At 42.5% G+C, this 13,796-nt stretch overlaps 1 protein-coding gene across 1 annotated transcript in view; it reads left to right on the top strand.

Annotated features, from left to right (window-relative positions):
• LOC119801847 (cytochrome b5 type B) overlaps window positions 1-13,796 on the top strand; it is a 34,407-nt gene continuing 20,611 nt past the window's right edge. The window contains exon 1 of the mRNA XM_038312557.1: window positions 1-243. Within this exon, the coding sequence (XP_038168485.1) occupies window positions 82-243 (162 nt within the window). The 5' untranslated portion in view covers window positions 1-81. The remainder of the gene's footprint in view (window positions 244-13,796) is intronic.

Here is a 13,796-nt window from a genome sequence, read left to right as displayed (position 1 = left end):
CGGCGAGGGCCTTGCGCGGGCCGGGCCTGAAGGAAGTTAGCCGGCGAATCCCGGATAGCGGTGGAGAGGGATCCGGACCCCATGGCGACCCCAGAGGCCAGCGGCAGTGGCGGGAATGACGAGGGCTGCGACTCCTCCGTCACCTACTACCGGCTGGAGGAGGTGGCGAAGCGAAACTCCGCGGAGGAGACGTGGATGGTGATCCACGGGCGAGTCTACGATATCACCCGCTTCCTCAGTGAGGTGCGAGTCTGGGAGGCAGGGAGGCCGCGGCGGGCGGCCGGGGTGAGGGCTGGGGGCCACGCGCCGCCGTCGCGCGCCGGGCAGGGACCGCGACCCTCGTGGGGGGACCTCCTGGGAGGCGGGAGCGGGCTCAGCCTCGGGCGGCGTGGAGCTTATGCAGTCTGCGAGAGCACGTGCCAGAGCATCGACCCGTTTTCCAGCAAGAGACACTGAGGCTCGCAGAGGCCGAGAACTCCCAAGGTCGCACTGAACGACCTAATCCCCTCGAACCCATTTCAGAACGGCCCCTAATTTTACAGAAAGTATGCCTTAGGAAATAATGCCTCTGGGGCTTTTATTTTCTTGAGAAGCCGAGATTATTTTTTTAATTAAAAAACTAAATTATGTATGTGTCGAGGTCTTGCAGAGGCCAGAGGTCCAAATCCCAGGAGCTGGAGTAACTGGAAGTTGTTGAGTCTCCTGATGTGCCTTCTGGCCACTGAGTTTGGATCCTTGAGAGAGCAGTTTCTGCTCTTAACCAGTGAGCACTCTCTCCAGTGGAGCAGAGAGTTCCTGATTAGGCATTTAATTTTTGTTGCTGTTAAAGACAAGGTCTCATGGTATATCCTTGCCTGTCCTGGAACTGCAAATGTAGCCCAGGCTAGCCTCAAATTCAGAGAGATCTGCCTGCCTCTGCTTCCTGAGTCCTGGCTTAAAGGATGGTGGACTGATTTTTTTTAAAATCTTTTCCACTCCTATTTTGAGTTGACTTAGAAGCTATAATTTTCCCCCTTTTGCCATTGACCGTCTATGCCCTCATTTTTTTTTTTTTTTAATATTTTTAAGGTTTGGGGGATTGAACCTTGGCCTTGGCCATATTAGGCAAGTGTTCTACCGTTAAGATAAATCTCTGATCCCCAGCCCTTTTTCTTAGCTCTTCAGATCAAATCTCATTACACAAGATCTCTTTGTGACTGTTGTACAACAGATAATTTTTTCTTTTTCCTGAGACAGGGTCTGATGTGTCCCGGACTGGCTTTCATCTCAACTATGTAGACCTTGAACTTGTAATCCCTGTGTGTGTCATGCTAGGGATCCAGTCCTTCATGCTTGTCAGGCGCTCTTGTCAGCTGAATTCCATCTCTAGCTGTAGGTTTGACAGGCTGTCAGCCACGTAATCACCTCCGAGGGAACGGCATTTTCATTCCTCTGAAATGTCCCCTCTTGTTCCTTTGCTGTCATTCCCAACCTCAGGGAACCTCAGTGATGAGCCGTCACTAAAGATGAGCTGGAAGCTTTGATTTGTGTGCTCATTTCTTTTATAAAATAATACACTTATGGTTGGTATCTTATAGCACAGCTTTATTTTGAGAACAGCTAATTTATGTTTTTGTGTTTGGTGTTGGAGATGGCTTATGTAGGCCCTGTACATGCTGGGCAACCCTGCCTCTGGACTGTTTTCCCAGAGCCACACCTTCCCTCCAGCGTCTCAGAGTGAAGTTTGCAAAGAGGACATTATGCTAAAGATGTAGCTAGAGATGACATCTGGTATGTAAGGCTTAGCTTGAAGCTTGAGATACGGATTTTTATCTGCAGTTAGTTGTTTCTTTGTTGTCCTTTTTTTTGGTTTTTGGTTTTTTGAGACAGGGTTTCTCTCTAGCTTTGGGGCCTGTCCTGGAGCTAGCTCTTGTAGACCAGGCTGGCCTAGAACTCACAGAGATCCGCCTGCCTCTGCCTCCCGAGTGCTGAGATTAAAGGCATGCGCCACCACTGCCTGGCGTTTTTTTTTTTTTTTTTTTTAAACAGGGTCTTACCTGTATCCCAAATTGGCTTTATGGTGCCCAGGCTGGCCTTGAATTTGAATTTTTGCCATCCCCCTGTATCAGCTTCCTGAGTGCTGAGATGACACGCTTGAACTACCATGCTCAGTTTGCAGTCAGCTGTTCTGGCTAACCTTTTCCATCATAATCTCTATCCCTGTTTTGTTCATTCCAAGTTTGCTCATTCATCTCCTTAGGCAAATATTAAACCTTTAGTTGGTGCCAGATACTGTTTTAGGAACTAAGGATCCAGTAGTGGATACACTTCTGTGCCATCTAGAGTCTGCAATGCCTGGGAAGCCGACATTAAGCAGAGTGAATGAATGAGTTGTAACCCATGGTTAGATAGTAGAGAGGTGCTAAGGAGGGTAGTGTAAGCTGTGTGTGCTGAGACAGTGGAAATGAGGGCTTGACATTTTTGGTATGAAGGCCCGAGATAGTGTCATCAAGGTGAGTAAAGGTCAGGAGTGCAGTGAGGGCAAGAGCCAGATAATGTCTACAGGGAGAGCATTCTCTTGAGGTAGGACTATGTCTGGTATGTTTGGGGACAGTCAGTGAGGTTAGTGGTTGGATAGATTAGCGGGCCGATCATGTTCCAGCTTTGATGGTCTTAGAATGAAGTTTGATTTTTGTTCTGAGATGGGAAATCATTGGAGAAGAAGCAAGATATAATGCAAGTTAATTGGGCCATTCTGACAGCTCTGTTGAGAAAGCAGCGATGGAGGACAAAGGTAGGATTGAGAGGCATAGTTAAGGAAGATGTTGTAATTAAGACAAGGAGCACACTAGGACCAGAATAGTAGTGATAAGGGTAATGAGAATGACATGCTGGGTGGTGGCTCATGCTTTTAATCCCAGAACTTGGAAGGCAGAGGCAGGTACATCTATGAGTTCAAGACAGAGCTAGTTCTAGGACAGCCAGAGCTGTTACACAGAGAAACCTTGTCTCGAAAAAACCTAAGAAAGAAAGAAAAAAGAAAAAGGGTAAAATGGCCAGAGAATTGTGCAGAATCCAGGAACTCTGTCTTGGTAGGTAACTCACACTAGGTGCCTGTGGAGGCTAGGTGTTGGGTCTCCTTGAACTAGAGTTACAGGCAGTGAAGACCACCTGATGTGGGTGCTGGGAACCAAGCTTGAATCCTCTGTAAGCCTTTATAATAGTCACTGAGCCATCTCTTCATCCCCTGCATTGCTTTTTTGTTTTGCTTGCTCTTTGTTTTATTGTTTTGAGACAGGGTCTCACTATGAAGCACTGGCTGATCTGAAACTCACTATGTAGATCAGGCTGGCCTTGAACTCACAGAAATCACCCTTTCTCTGCCTCCCCAGTGCTAGAATTAAAGGTATGCACCACCAGCCTGGCCCATGCATTTTTTTTATAATTTATTTAACTTTATTTTATGTGTGTTGGTATGTAGGTGTCAGACCCCCTGGAACTGGAGTTACAGACAGTTGTGAGCTGCCGTGTGGGTGCTGGGAATTGAACCCTGATCCTCTGGAAGAAGTCAGTGCTCTAAACCACTGAGCCATCTCCCCAGCCCCATGCATTTGTTTTTTAACCTGTTTTAGTTACTGTTCTGTTGCTGTGAAGAGATATCATGACTAAGGCTACTTATAAAAAAGTCTTTAATTGGAAGTTTGCTTACAGTTTTGGAGGCTGAGCCCATGAGCATCATGACGAGGAATGACATAGGAGCAGTAGCTGACCCACAAGTTGCAGGCAGAGAAAGAGCGAGACTGGGCCTCGTGTGGGCGTTTGAAACCTCAAAGCCCACTCCCAGCCGCATACCTTCTCCAAGAAGGCCACACCTGCTCCAGCAAGGCTATACCTCCTAATCCTTCCCAGGTGGTTCCACTAACTGGCAGCTAAGAGTGCACTCACATATGTGAGTGTTGTGTGTGGTGGTGGTGCGGGGGCATTCTCATGCAAACCACACAGTATCTCAAGGCTTTTCCATATCAATACCTGGAATAGTCTTCTTTAATGTTGGAGAGGATTTGTTGTAGATAATTAATGTAGGCAGTTTCCTGTTAATAAACATTTGGGGTGTATCAGTATCTAGTTTTCAAATTCTAACCCCAAGGCAATTTTATTGACATCTTATATATAGGCAATGAAGTATACAGATATTAGATATAAAGTTGCATATTTAAGTTTCGGCAAATGTTACATTTGTAACCACCAAAAATCAAGAAGAATGTTTCTACCATTTCTAGTGTAGCCATTGATTTGATTTCTAATGTAGAATAATAGTGTATGTTTCTCACATCTTTTATCTGTTCATTTTTTTTCTTTGTATGGATATGCTATTTATTCACTTGTTGACTGACATTTGGGCAGTTCTAGTTTCTGACCATTATGACTAAAGCTGCTATGAACTTTCATGCACAAATCTCTTTGTAGACATAAATTTCCATTCGTATACCTAGTAGTATGTAGCATGAATTCTAATTGTTCTTTTTTTAAAAAAATATTTATTATGTATACAATATTCTGTCTGTGTATGTGCTTGCACGCCAGAAGAGGGCACCAGACCTCATTACAGATGGTTGTGAGCCACCATGTGGTTGCTGGGAACTGAACTCAGGACCTTTGGAAGAGCAGGCAGTGCTCTTAACCACTGAGCCATCTCTCCAGCCCCTAGTTGTTCTCAATAATAAAAACTTAGAGTTAGCTATGGGGGTGTGAAAAGCTGAAGGATCAGAAAAGCAGAGCGGCCAGCCACTAGAGTTCTTACCTCTACCAATGCTCAGACCAAGGAGCGAGCCTGTCCCCAGACTGCCTCCTAAGACTGCACTGAGCTCCTGTCTCCTGCCTTACATTCCTCTCAGCCATATCCCTTCCTGTCTCCACCTCTCTAGCGCTGGGATTAAAGGTATGCACCACCACTGCATGGCATCTAGTGACTTAGCTCTGCACTCTGATCTTCAGGCAAGCTTTATTTGTTAAATCACAAACCAAGTATCACCACAGTAGTAAAACTGGAAAGAGTGAAGCAATATAGCTGTGAATTCTGAGGCAGTGGTCAGGACTTCTCTCAGCGCTCACAGCACTTTGTGTTCTTTAACACCTGCTTGTCTTTGCTGACACGTCAATACTTTCAGCTGCTCTGATGGGTAAGCAGTGCTATATAGTTTTGACTTCCCTGATGACTCATAACCTTTGGTGCTGTTTCATGGGCTTTATGCTGTGGGACAATGGTCTGTACCCTGTCACTTGTATTTTAAATAAATACTGATTGACTAGTAGCCAGGCAGGAAGTAGAGGCGGGGGGGGGGGGGGGGGGAGAGGGGCAGGAGAATTCTGGGAAGAGGGAAGTTTCAGTCTGCAGTTGTCACCCAGACAGAGAGGAAGCCAGACGGGGAGCAAGCAAGATGTGACTGCCTCGCCGAAAAAGGTATCAAGTCATGTGGCTAGCACAGACGAGAATAATGGGTTAATTTTAAGATGTAAGAATTAGTTAATAATAAGAGCCTGAGATACTAGGCCAATTAGTTTATAATTAATGTAGACCTCTGTGTGTTTGTTTGGGACTGAATGGCTGTGGGACCTGATGTGTTGTAGCAGGTAGCTGCTTGTTTGTCTTGGCTGCCTAGAACCAAAATAATCACACAGAAACTGTATTAATTAAATCACTGCCTGGCCCATTAACTCTAACTTCTTATTGGCTAACTCTTACATATTAATTTAACCCATCTCTATTAATCTGTATATCGTCACATGGCAGTGGCTTACCGTGAAATATTCAACATGTCTGACTCTGGCGGCTTCATGGCGATCCTCTCTCACTCTGCCCTTCTTTCTCCCAGCATTCAGTTCCATCTTCCCCGTCTACCTAAGTTCTGTCCTATCAACAGGCTAAAGCAGTTTCTTTATTAACCAATGAAAGCAACACACAGACAGAAGGACCTTGTGCAGCACTGATGGGACAGACACCTCAGTCAGCAGCTTTATGGCCGTTTTTCTGTAAGACTTCTCAGTCTTCCATACTTTATCTTCACTTTGTTTTGTTTCATTTCCAGCAGGGTCTCACTGTATCCCTGGCTGGCCGATCCTCCTGCCTTTGCCTAAAGAGTGCTGGGATTAAAGAAATGGGCTGCCATGCCTGTCCGTAACTTTTTCCCCCTGAGATAAGGTTTTTCTAAGTTGCCTAGGGTGGTCTTGAACTTCCTATGTAGTCTAGGCTGGCCTCAAATTCAGTCCACATCCTCAGTCTTCTAAGTGCTGGAATTGCAAGTGTATATCGTCATGCCCAGCTTTTTTTTTAAATTAAAAATGTTTATTAAGTTTTTATGTGTGTGTGTGTGTGTGTGTGTGTATGCATGCACGGGAGTTGGTTACATGTCATAAACTGTTGTTTTTACCTGAAAGCATCCTTTTCTAATGGCTGGAGGCCAACTTTATAGCCCAAGTGCCTGGTTCAAGTGTCCTGCTTTACTTCTTACAAGGTATGCAACTTGAGTAAGCAGCACTGTAAAGAGCCTTCCTCATCTGTAGGATGGAGGTTGTAGTACCTTCTGTGCAGGGTGGTTTTGACGAGTAATTTAAATAGTGCACATAAAGACTTATAGTACCCAGCATTTTTTTTTTTTTTTCTTTTTGGTTTTTCGAGACAGGGTTTCTCTGTGGCTTTGGAGCCTGTCCTGGAACTAGCTCTTGTAGACCAGGTTGGTCTCGAACTCACAGAGATCCCAGCATTTTTTTTTTTTTTTTTTTTTTTTTTTGCAAATAAGATAGGACTATGCTGCTTCTAACGACATTCATTCATTCATTGATTTATTTATTGGTGGAGAGATCAAACCCGGAACTTCCCATATTCCAGCCACATCTTTGCAATGCTAAGTGACAGATGAAATAGTCTTGAAGTAGTTAGAGGTGACTTAGATGCCTAGGAGTAGCAGAAAGGAGCTGGCAGTAGTTACTGTCATGTGTAGGAGACAGTGGCTTTGCCTGAAGCAAGGCAAAGAATATAGTCTCTATTTGGTGTAATTCTAGGAGATTCCCTGAAGACATCAGTTTGACTAATCATTTTTAGTGGATTTTCATAAGGATGGTTAAAAAAAAAAGGGTAGCAACAACAAAACACAGTTCTCTTGTTACTTAAGTGGTATGTAGGCATGCATACACACACACACACACACACACACACACGTGTTTGTGTTCTGTGTTTCCTCAGTAGTTCGTGTAAGACGTCCTAGGGAAGACTAAACTAAGATGAGGCAGAGTTTAATCCCTGGCCCTGCACAGGCAGGGTGACCCAATCAATGGCTTTGTGTTCATTTTATATGTGGTCATAGGCATGCCTGTGCCTTTTGAACAGAGTGAGTGTTCCCTGGTCATCCTGTTTTAGGTGTCATGTTCTGTCAGTTACATAGAAGGCTACTGTGGTCCCTATTCCTAAGAATTTATAGTCTAGTGGTAAAGAAAGACATTAAATGAAATGATAATTCTGGGTTCTAGGAGATGGCTCAGCTGGTAGAGCATTTGTGGTGCAAGTCTCACTACCTGAATTCCTGAGACCTACAGGGGAGGAGAACCTACTTCACAGGGTTGTTCTCTGGCCTCCACACATGTGCTATGTCTGGCGTGTGTGTGCATCACCTACAATAATTAACTCATTGAAATTGTGATATTCCATGAAGATCCCTATCTGTAGCAGTGAGGTCTGGGGTGGTAAGGTTATTATAGGTTATGTTGGAATTCACAGACCTGAATTTGGGACTTGGGTGGTTTGGTGACCTTGCCAGGTTACAGCCTTTGGCGTCAGGCTGGTTTCCTATGCAGCACCCCTGTCTTAGCCGTCTCGCTCTTATCCCTAGCAATGCCATCATTTCCCCGCGTCACTCCTAGTCTGTTATCTTTCTTTTCCCTGCCACACTTTAATCTTTGTATTTGGCTTTGGTGATATAATGTATTTGGCTAGAGATTGCTCTTTGTCATCCAGCCTAATTTTTGCAGCTTCCTCAAGCTAATGTTCTCAGGTCCATTTCCAAGTCAGGTGGTCTCCAGTAGAGTTCCATTTGCCACATTTTTACTGCATCAGGATGGAATTTCCATCCACAGACAACTTGAATCATTTTTTTTCCATCTAGAATTTTTATACTGTAATTGTCATTCCTCACATTCTCTTGTCAGTCCATCAGTCCTGTTTTTTCCATAAACCTAATAATCTGGAATAAATTCCATTAGTAATTTGTTCTTTTATTTTTCTTCTAAAGCATAGATTTTTCTGTCCTGTACCACCAGTAGTATTTAGTAGACTAATTAAATTTAGACTAATTCTGCTTCATACCACAGTCTTTGGTGTTGATGAATTTGGTATTAGTTGAACTAAGACCCTTCACAAGAGGATAGTACAAAGTTTTCTCATAGCTGTACAGTGTTTTATTTGACTTTTTTTGCTTGAATGGGGCAAAAATACATAGACTACACAGTCAATTGTTTCTTCTTTTTTATTAGTTTATATGGTAATTTACATGAGATTTAAATGCAAGCCATCTGTGGTATCACTTATCTGAAATCCCTGTACCTATTAAACTGAATTGGGAAATTCTTGAGTTTGAGAACTGTCTGAACTATAATAAAACCCCAAAACTAATCACACAAGAGATTTGTGCTAAAGAAAGTGGGCATTATGTATTGTGTAATACCAGGTTTTACTTAATCAAAGTAGGTGAAAATCTTACTTTTTTTCAGTGTAGAGACTGAACTGGGGACCTTGGGTTTGCTAGGCAAACATTCTATGATTGAACTATATATATCTCTAGCTCCTGTGTATATGATTTGTTCATTTTCTGTATATATGTGTATCTGTGCACTTGAGTGCAGGAGCCTGTAGAGGCTGAAATAGGGTGGGTCTCTTGGATCTGTACGTATAAGTAGTCACAAGTGCTCCTTGTGGGTACTGGGAACCAAAGAGTCCTCCTCAAGAGCAGTAAGTGCTTTTAACTGTGGAGGCATCTCTTCAGCTCCTTGTGAGTTTTGTTGTTACTGAGTTATGTTTTGTTGTATTTTTGCTATGCTAAGAATCAGATCTTCTGTGTGTTTGATAAGCATACTGCCACTTTCTAGGCCAAGGAAGAAATCTTTTATTGTCCAGTAGACTTAATTATTATAGACAACCAATCTAGATTATTGAGGCTAGCCTCACTCTCCTGTCTTATTTTGCTGTGGGGCTTATGTTAACTGTTGGTATGTAAATTAAGCTTCTGTTTTATAACAGTAAGTATATATATGTATATTTATATGTACATACATGTAAAACTATCTTTACCTTTTTTACTTTTGCAATGTTTAAGATTGACTCATCTATACCCTTAGCTTTTCCCTTTTCTCTTTCTTTTTTTGATTTTGTTTGTTTGTTTTTTGGTTTTTTTCCAAGACAGGGTTTCTCTGTCCTGGAGCTCACTTTATAGACCAGGCTGGCCTTGAACCTACAGATTCACCTGCCTCGACCCCCTAGTGCTGGGATTAAAGGCATGCACCACCACCGCCAGGCTTGAGACAGGGTTTCTTTATGTAGCCATGGCTGTCTGAAACTCACTCAAACTCAGGGATCTGCCTGCCTCTGCTTTCTGAGTTTTGGGAGTTGAGGGCCACCCCAACCCTGGTTTTAACTTTCCATTTTAACCATTTTTTACCTGTACAGTCCAGTGGCACTCACTTCATTTACTGTATTGTGTAGCTATCACTGCAGTCTGTTTCCAAAGCTTTTCATCACATTGAACAAAAACTCTGTGAGCCCTATGAAACAACGCTCCGTTCTACTCCCCAAATTCATGGTAATCTCTAATCATGTCTATGAATCATTCTGTTTTGTGTAAGTTGAATCATAATGCCTTTTGTGCCTCTCTTTCTTGACTTACTCTATGCTTTTTAATTTATATGTTTACTTTTGTGTGGGTGTGGGTGAATGGATGGGTGGGTGAGCTATACCACAGTGATATGTGAAGGTCAGAGGAGAACTTTCTGGAGTCACTTCCTTCTTCCACCTTTCTGGTGATCATGGACTCAGGTCATTAAATTTGGCAGCAAGGACCATCACCCACTGAGCCATCTCATCAGCCCTTTAGTCTTTGAGTGAAAAGCATTCTTATTGTGATAAATTTTTCCATGTAACATTTACCATTGTAACTATTTTTAAGTATATAGTTTGGCATTAAGTACATTCATATTTTTTTGCAATTATCACCATCATCCGTCTTCAGAGCTTTCTCATTCCAAACTGAAACTGTACCCATTAAGCAACAAATTCCAATTCCCCAATGTTCCTAGCCTCAGCACTGTTCTGATTTCTGGTCTATGAATTTTACCCTTAAATGAGACTATATAAGTCAACTGTGGTGGCTCATGCCTATGATCCCAGTACTCAGGGGCTGAGCCAAGAGGATTACTATAAATTCAAGGCCAACCTGAGTTTCCGTGGTTATGGTTGAACTTAGGTAGTAATCATTCTAGATGTTATTAAGTAGAATTTCTTTTCTTTCCTCTCATTCTCTTTCTTTCTTTTGGGGGTGCGGATCATTCATTGCTGGTTTATGGAAACATTTTTTTTTTTGAGCTTATTCAGCAAAACTTTGCTGACTTAGTGAGCTGTTTATATCTTTCTTGTAGATTGTTTGAACTCTTCTGTTTCTCCTTTTATCTTACTTTCTTCCTTTTGTTCTTACTTGGATCTCTGTCTAAGTGTCTTGGCTAGAACTTTAAGTACAGTACTGAACAGCAGTCTTGAACTGGCATCCTCATCTTGTTACTGATTAAAGAACAGTCTTTTACTTTTGAGTATTTTGTATGTTTTTTATAAGTGCTTTTTATTATATTGCTGAAGTTTTCTTCTTTCTAGTTTTCTAGGTTTTTTGTCAGGGTGTTGAATTTTGTCAAATGCTTTCTTCTGTCACTAGATTATTGAGTTGTTTTTCTCTTCTTTCAATGAATGTGGTGTGGTACATTGATACATTTTATTTTTCTTTAGAAATTTTATTATGATTACGGGTGGTGGTGCATGCCTTTAATCCCAGCACTTGGGAGGCAGAGGCAGGCGAATCTTTGTGAGTTTGAGGCCAGCCTGATCTACAAGAGCTAGTTCCAGGACAGGCTCTAAATCTACAGAGAAACCCTGTCTCTAAAAACCAACCAACCAACCAAACAAACAAACAAACAAAAAACAAAGAAAAACCAACCAATCAAACAAAAAAAAAAGACATTTTATTATGATTAAATATTTTATTTATTTAAAATGTGTTTGTTCACATGGACATGCAGTAACACACATGTGGAAGTCAGCAGATGACTTTTAGGAATCTGTTCTCTCCTACCATGTGGGTCATGGGAAATGAACTCAGGTCATTGGGTTTGGCAGCAAGCACATTTACCTGATGAGCATCTGAGCCATCGTGAAGGCCCTCCCTTGTGTTTTGAGACAGTCACTGAACAGAATCCTCATGTCTGCTTTCCCTACTCTTGAATTACAAGCAAATGCCACTATGCTGAGCTTTTCACATGGGTGAGTCTGTGTCTGGAAAGCACTTTACTGATTGAGCAATCTCCCCAGTCCTCACTGATGGTAAAAAAAATTATCAACTCAGAGAGTTGGGTGTGGTGGTGCACACCTGTTAACCCAGTACTAGGGAGGCAGAAGCAGGCATGTCTCTGTGAGTTCTAGGCCAGCCTGGTCTGCAGAGGTCCAGGCCAGCCAGGGCTATACAGAGAGACCCTGCTTCAAAAAACAAAGCAAAATAAAAGAATCCTTTCTTGCTTTTTCTTTTCTTTTTTTAAAGTTTTTTTTGTTGTAAATTTGTACATGAGTATATCATTTTTATCCCTCAATCTCTTTCCCCAACTTCTCCCATACCCTCCTTTAGTGTTGCTCATATATACGTGTGTTTAGGACTGACACTTGGGACAGAGTAGCCTATCAGGAGGCTCCTCCCTGGAGAAAGCTGGTTTTCTCAGCAGCTCATCACCTGTAGCTCTTCATCTAGGGGTGGGGGCTTGTGAAGTTTCCCCCATTCATGTAGGCATGCCAGCTGGTCTGGTCATTATATGACTTAGCTTAGGCAACTGTGTTGTTGAGATTTCATGTGTGCAGAGTCCCTGTCTAGCAGCAGCTATCCTGGTCCTCTGGCTCTTGTAATCTTTCTGGCCTCCTTCCAGGATGTACCCAGAGCCTTAGATGTAGGGTTGTTCATCACAGGGATTTCTGACCTATTAGCATTGGCATTATTAGCCTATAGTCACATGTGCAAGGATTAAAAATTGAACTTTTGACTGGGTGGTGGTGGTGACGCCTTTAATCTCATCACTAAGGAAGCAGAGGTAGATTGATCTTTGTGAGTTCGAGTTCGAGGCCAGCCTGGTCTACAGAGGGAGTTTCAGGACAACCAGGGCTACACAGAGAGGCCCTGTCTTGAAAAAGGAAAAAAACAAAAACCCTTTCCCTAAGAAAAACAAAAAATGTTGAGCTTTTGACTTTGAACTGCCTTCATTGGCTTTCCTGGGAACAGGGTGAGTAAAACTTTTGTTTTGGGTATCACGTTGCAAGCTTGAAAGTGGTAAGAGCTTTAAATGCCATGGGTCATGTATGGGGCAAATATTGAGTAATAAAAAATCCTGGATCTGGCTTAAGCCTTGCTTTGGTTTGCTCTTGAGCTGAATATGTTATTACACAACTTGCGGCTCCCCACAGAACATCGTTTTTACTCAGAAAAGCTGAGAATAATTTATCCTACCCTCTTTAAGTTGAGACCTGATTTTCTTTCTTGATTCAACAAATGAAGGAGAGAGGATGGAGTTGTAAAGAAGATTTTTGTTTTATTTTGGACAGGGCATCATTGTGTAGCCCTGTCTGTCCTGGAACTCAATATAGATCAGGCTGGCCTTGAGCTCACAGATCCACCTGCCTCTGTTTCTGAGTGCTGGGATGTTTGTTATAAGTCTCAGTGTGTTACCTAACACCCAGGCTGGTCTTGAACTGGCAGGCTCAAGCAATAATCTTCCTGCCTCAGTCTCATGAGAAAGCCCCGACTACAGTGTACTGTCTGTAACCCAAGCTGACCTCAAACTTGCTGTGAGGATGACTTTGAACTCCAGGTCCTGCTTTCACATCAGAAGTATCAGTATTGCATGTGTGTACCATTGTGTTCAGTTACCAAGGCCTTTTTTTTTAAAGTAAATACTGAGTGTCTCCTATACTTGTTAAATACTGTGTAGTATATTATTGAGTTGCAGCTGTTTATCATGATTGGATGACCAACTGGGAAGTAGCTGTGTCCTTTGTAGTAGGAGGCCGCTTGTTTGTTCCCAGCTGCTTAGCCCTGAAATAATCACACAGAAATCATATTATTTGCAATACTGTTTGGCCAATAGCTTAAACGTATTTCTGGCTGACTCATTTTAAATTAACTCATCTCCATTAATCTGTGTATCGCCACGAGGCTGTGTCTTACCCGGGCTACATGGCTTCTCCATAACTCCGCCTTCTTTCTTCCAGCATTTAGTTTAGTTTTCCCCGCCTAGCTAAGTTCTGCCTGCTATAAGCCAAGCAGTTTCTTTAGTAATCAGTGGTAATCAGAGCATAAGGAGGGGAATCCCACATCACCCCTTTAGAGAGTATCATACTGTTTATCACTAGTCTCAAAGCTAAAAATTTGAAGTATGCTTTTTACTGGATGCATATCAATTTTCAACACTGTAAAGACCAAAAATGTAAGGCAAACCTTTAAGTCACAGACACTCTCTACACAAAGAGTTAAGAT

The sequence above is a fragment of the Arvicola amphibius genome, chromosome 15, assembly GCF_903992535.2.
Source record: "Arvicola amphibius chromosome 15, mArvAmp1.2, whole genome shotgun sequence".
Taxonomy (NCBI): Eukaryota; Metazoa; Chordata; class Mammalia; order Rodentia; family Cricetidae; genus Arvicola; species Arvicola amphibius.
The sequence above is the reverse complement of the archived record's forward strand: the minus strand, read 5'-3'. Positions and strand labels throughout refer to the sequence as shown.